This window comes from Phalaenopsis equestris, unplaced genomic scaffold, assembly GCF_001263595.1.
Source record: "Phalaenopsis equestris unplaced genomic scaffold, ASM126359v1 Scaffold000600, whole genome shotgun sequence".
NCBI lineage: Eukaryota > Viridiplantae > Streptophyta > Magnoliopsida > Asparagales > Orchidaceae > Phalaenopsis > Phalaenopsis equestris.
In genome coordinates this window covers 1,400,192-1,406,225 of record NW_018165040.1, presented here as the reverse complement: position 1 = coordinate 1,406,225, position 6,034 = coordinate 1,400,192, and the positions used below count along the sequence as shown (strand labels likewise).

Here is a 6,034-nt window from a genome sequence, read left to right as displayed (position 1 = left end):
TCAAATAGATTATAAACAACCAAAAAATGAAAAAGAAAAGCAAAAACAAGAAAGAAGGTATTCCTACAGTATTTACAAGATAAGGCAATACATCTTAATTAAAAAATCAGAGTCAACAAATATAAAACGGGGCAATCACATACATGGTACATGAAACATTGCTATTTATAAATTTAGCACCCTCTTTCAACCATTGTTCAAATTCTCAGTCAAATATCAAAATTCATGTTAAAATCCCAACCCATTTTTCATTTTTATCAAATTTTCAATGGTTTGATTGTGGCACGCGTAAATACATCAGTTCAGCCGTTCTGAAATATCACCTATGTACTAGATTTTGTAAAGACAACATAAAAGACATTATACAATACCGAGCCTAATAGCAACACTATATAAATTGTATGCATCGGAAACTATACAGAAATGAGTCTTAAGAATCCTTCAATCATTTTTGTAATATTTACATCAACATTTTCTTCAACAGATTTGCCACCTACAACGTATTTGCAAGCCGAATTGCCAAATATATATACTTCAGACAAAAAACAGCAATAACAGAAGTAAAGCTGACGTACTGTTCGATTAAAAGACCTCCAGCTCAAAAATTTATCTCATAATGCAAATCCATGAAGTTATCCACACATGATTCCTTCCATATTCCCCACTTCCACTTAAAAATTGGGAAATGGCTTCTGCACCTTCCAATAGTTCTGTTCTTGATAGAATCAGAAGAATCTTTGTGAATAAGCACTGCCACTTCACAAGAAGGCATGCAAAAGTTGAGCACAGACGACACCAATTCTATGTCAAGATCAACTGGCGGCAGTTTGATGCTCAACCTCTTCAATTTCCTCCACTGAGAAGAAATTGACGAGCTGACATAATTTTCCAGTTGAGTCCACGCCCCCGGTCCTAACTTAAGCTCATCCACATTAGGAAATGTGCTGACAATGTCGAGTGCCGTGAATTTTCCGAACGATTCATTGGCATTGGAAGATTGGAATCCTTCAAGCTCCAACTTCGTGACAGCTTTACACCCTTCAAACAGTCGTTTGATGCCTTTTAGATCTGATGTTTTCAGTTTGATGGAGTTCAAGTAAGGAAAACTATGAACTTTGATGAGTCCACCTGGTTTTTTGATCTTAAGGTTGATTTGAGATAGGAGTGGGGCTTCAAGAACAAGATATTTTGGTTCAACACATTCTAATTTCAACTCGACTAAGTTGGGTGCATGAACGGCTAAACACAATGGGAAATTTGAAACCGTCCAATGGCATATCCTTAGATGTGGAAGGCTAATCGTAGGCTTTCTTAGGCCTCCAACCCCAATTAATTTGAGAATTTTAAGGGAAGGAAAGCTCTCGTTGACTTTGTCTAGGTCTTCGTCATCTAATCTAATGAATTCGAGCCTTAAGTTGGTCAGTTTTGGCATGGGTTTAAGCCCATCGACTGACAGAGAAGCATTCTTCATTTCTAAGTTCAGCAGGTTACAACCTGTACATCAAAGATTATCATATATATATATATAGCATGAACAAAATAAATACATATTCTATTGGAGAGTATCGGTTTTAAGATGGGCACAACAATTAAAATTTGAAGGTGATGCAAAATTAGAATCTCTGCATTTTATTCTATAGTAATGGCGACAATAAGATTACTTTGCAATTTAATCTCAGGAACAACCAGATAAGGAAAAATGTATCGAGCAAACTTATTTGACTAGATTTAGAACTTTTAAATAAGGAAGATTCACATACATACCAGTGTAACACTCAATCCCTATGTATTTACATATCTAAAACCTAAACTTAAATTTTTACTTGCATACCACCTTAACTATGCATGAAAAGAAACATTTCATTTTTTAAGTTAAAATGATACTTTTATGTGATATGAAAGATTTGAGTGATACAAATGTAAAAATTAAAGTTTAGGCGTTAGATATGTACTGCATAAGAATTGGGTGGTATGTATGTAAAAGCCCCTTTGGATATTGTTCCAAGAGGAAAAAGTTATAATGATTTATAGATCTCCAGAACAAATTCTTTTCAAAGGTAAGATGCATAAAAGTTCGTATCATGACCACCTTATTGATCATTTGTGAAAAGCCATTGATGCAAAACCTAAAACCAAAGATCTTATTCCCAATCTTGGCACAATCCAAACGCTAATCTAATTAATAAACTAGTTTTAGAATGCATAAACCTTTTGCCACAAAAACAGGGAAAAATAAGAAAGAAAACTATGTTCAAAATAGGAAATTAAGGGAAATAAACATACAAACCTGAATAGTAAAATCATAAAAGGATAAATCAAAGGCACAGCATTCTTCATTGAAATAAGGAAAATCGTCAAGATTAATGTGAGCTATCAGAAGCTGTTTCCAATAAACAAAAAGGAAGTCCAAGATACAATTCAGGGAAGACACGCACCAAGCCTAAGCTCAGTCTGAGTATATTATTATAATTATTCTATGGAAGCATCCCTTGCAATTTATTCTCATTATATGCTTTAGAGATCAGAAGTAAAACGATGAGAAATAGAAGTTGTATTGCTAAAATTGTCTACCCATCCATAAAAAGTTTCTAATAAGCTATATTTAATATAGTTCTTAGAATTGGTATGAAGCATAGAAAGCCTGCAACATTAATGTTTGAGTGTAGTTTTCCAAATAATATTGGCAGAGTGCAATTAGTTCAAAGGAGATTAAAGCAATGGTTGTGGGCAGGAATTAAGAGCTACTAAAATAAACTTCTCAACATCATTAGCCTCACCAATTTCATTTAGGATCAGCATCAGGGAATCAACCACTAATCAATCATGTTGGTTCTTCACATGGGGTAAATTTATAGATGACGCAAGACTTTCGCATATCTAGTCGAGTTCCCATTGTTACAATCCTATTGCATTCATATTAATTTGTATCCTTGCCATAATGTTACAGTTTTGGACCAATCTCCATTGTGAAAGAGTACAAATGTAGCTAGTTCTTTACAAAACCAATCTCCGGCCAACAAGTCTAATGTTGTATGTAATCTAAGTACTTCAAGTACCAAACTACCTTTTCCAAACAAAAAAGCCAAGATCCAAGGTATGAGATTATTTTATCAAGTATGTTTTTAAAGATGGAAAAAAAATGATAAATATTATTACGGTAGAATAACATATCATAGTGATCTAAAGGTTAATGCTACTACAAGTTTAAAACAATATTTAACTATCAAAAGAATAATCATAACATTGAACCTCATCAAACAAGATCGCTGTTACAACTCTGCGTTAAAGGAGATGAGAGTAGTGAGAGCCTTGAGGCATGGAGAATTGAACATAAGAATGCTTATGGTGATTGCAAATGAATCACACAAACTATTGAGGGTTAAGATTCAGGTTGCAAATTGTTACCCAATGTTTCAAATTCCATCTTGATGGACTCTAACATGTGATTGCTTTTAATTTTACTTCAATGAAAGATTTATTTCAAAACAAATATTAAAAGCAACTAGATTTGCTATAGCCTAATTGATCCAACAAAGCATCTTGGAAGCAAGGTAACTTTAAAAGCTATTTTCACCTTCACACAATGACTTAACTATGCTTAGCAAAGAAACCTAAAAAGAACGAAGCTAAAAAAATTATTTTGATGGAAGTTTTTGGTTGAAGTTTGAGCTATGCTATAACAACAGCTAAGCTCTTAGTTCAAATTTTAATGATACTTGATGTGAATATAAAGTTTGCCATGAGCTACATAGAAAACATGATGGTTGAGGTAAGGAATAGATATCACAGAATTTAGGAAGAAAAAACCTAGTTGCAAGAAATTTAAAAAATAATTGATGAGAAGTGGTGGTTTCTCACTTCATCCTTATTTGTATGTAAAAAGATACTAAATCCTTAAGTTCAAAATGCTGAGAAAAGTTAACCAACTATGAGATCGAACTTAATTTGAATCACAATATGAAAGGATTCATAGCTATAACTCAATTGAGAAGGTAAAGAAAAATATTCAACTTATAACATTAAAAATAAAGCAGGCTTCTTTCAATTACAACAAGCTAAAGATGCAATCATAAAATATTTCCTAGATAAATTTAAACATTTATTTGTTAAAATTTTAACAAATTTAATGCTCTTTTTATTTAGTGTTTTTTTAGTTTATTTAAATGGTAGATTTAATTTGTTGATGCCACTTCAAAGCTATATTGAGTTGGTATTAAAGGATAGGAATTACATATTTTTCATTTTGTTGTGTACAAAATTGAAGTCCATATAAACAAGTTCATGCCAAAAGGAGAAACTGTTTGACCACTTTAAGGATGAATTCATTGGTTTACATCATGTATAAAACTAGATTAAAGGAATAATACTTGAAGGAAAAGGCTACAGAGGAAGATAACAGATCCATTAGAATCAAATATTGTGCCATTAGATGATAAATGATCGTGGATGATGGCAATAAAGTTATAACATTAGATTTTCAACATGAAGATTTCAATAGTGATTTTTTCATTGAAGTAAAAGAATTAGACCAAAAAATCAAATAAAAGTTAGCAGTAAATCAACACGAGAGATTTTTATTTAAAATATAAAATATAAAATATAAAATATAAAATTAAAATCTAAAATTAACTTTATATTTTAGATTTTTATCTAAAATATAAAGTTAAACAGCGTATTTAAGCTTAAATCTAAGTTAATTATCTAAATTAAATCCCAAACATACATCTATATTTAAAAAGTTTAAATAAAGAAGATTTAAAAGTTAAAACCAACTAGAACAAAATTAAATCAAACCAAGTTTAAATTAATTAAAACCAAACCTAAATCTTACAAAATAGAATAAAATTAACAATTAAATTGTATTAAATTAAATCTATAATTAAACTAAATCCTAACTTAACTAAAATCAAACATAAAACAAACCAAATTTAAAACTAAACAAAACATAAACGAACAAAATGAATATTTACATACATACCACTTAAATCTTATATATTTAATATATAACACCTAAAAGTCATTTTTTTACATATATGCCATCTTTTCTATAGATGAAAAAAATGCATTTCAATTTTAAATTTAAAAGTGAAGCATAAATGTAAAAAAATATAAAGTTTAAGTGATAGAAACGTAAATACACAAGAGGTGGGTGATAGGCATGTAGATGTCCAATTAAAAAAAATCAAGCCTAAGCCCTCTTCTAAACCCTAAGCCTTCTTCCATGCCCTCAACTCCTCGTTTTTCTCTCCACCCTATGAATTTAATATGAGGGAGAGGTGGGGATTAAAGGCTAGCAAGTCTTATTAATGCCCCAAGTGTCCATTTTTGGGTTCCCATACCACCCAACCGAAATGGAATATTCTTCCTCTTCTAACTGAAGGAATCGCAAACTTCCCCTTCCTCCTTTTGTCTGCAGGCAAGGAAGCTCCTTTACCGCCTTCACATGATGAGCCGCAACCTCTTTCTCCTTTCTTCACACTTCCAACCAATAATAGCAAGGAAGTAGCTCTTCCTTCACAAAAATAACAATCCAAAACTCTCATCTCCAAGATTTTAGTGGAACATGACCAAACTCCTCCACCTTCTCTTTTGATTCCATAAAGGAACCAACATGCAAGGGAACAAAATCTCAAGCAGCTCTACATCCTCTTCATTTTGCAGGGTACACATCACTTACAAGTGATTTTCTCTTATACCATTGTTCGCATCAATTTTTGATGTCACGAGTGTAGGGTGTCCACTTGCACGACTTAAGATGATCTACGGTTCACCCGCAGCATCCGATGGCTCGAGGCACTCACCCGGGACCTTTTGGCGCATGTTGAAGGGGCACGTAGCCAGAGTCATTCTGCTAGGCTATGGCTTTCACTCAGATGAAAGGCCGGTCGTCATTTGGCACGTCAAACGACTCTGATTGGGGCAAAAAATATTATGTGGCACATCGCGCGTAATTTTGACTCAAAAAGACCCGATCATCAGCGAAGTTGTCTAGATGACCCTGGATGATGAAATGGACGCCGCCACTGTGTCCGGA

The 6,034-nt window shown here is 32.8% G+C and overlaps 1 protein-coding gene across 1 annotated transcript in view; it reads right to left on the bottom strand.

Moving 5' to 3' along the window:
* Positions 1-397: 397 nt before the first annotated feature.
* LOC110029770 (F-box/LRR-repeat protein At4g29420) overlaps positions 398-6,034 on the bottom strand; it is a 19,255-nt gene continuing 13,618 nt past the window's right edge. The window contains exon 2 of the mRNA XM_020732200.1: positions 398-1,494. Within this exon, the coding sequence (XP_020587859.1) occupies positions 599-1,494 (896 nt within the window). The 3' untranslated portion in view covers positions 398-598. The remainder of the gene's footprint in view (positions 1,495-6,034) is intronic.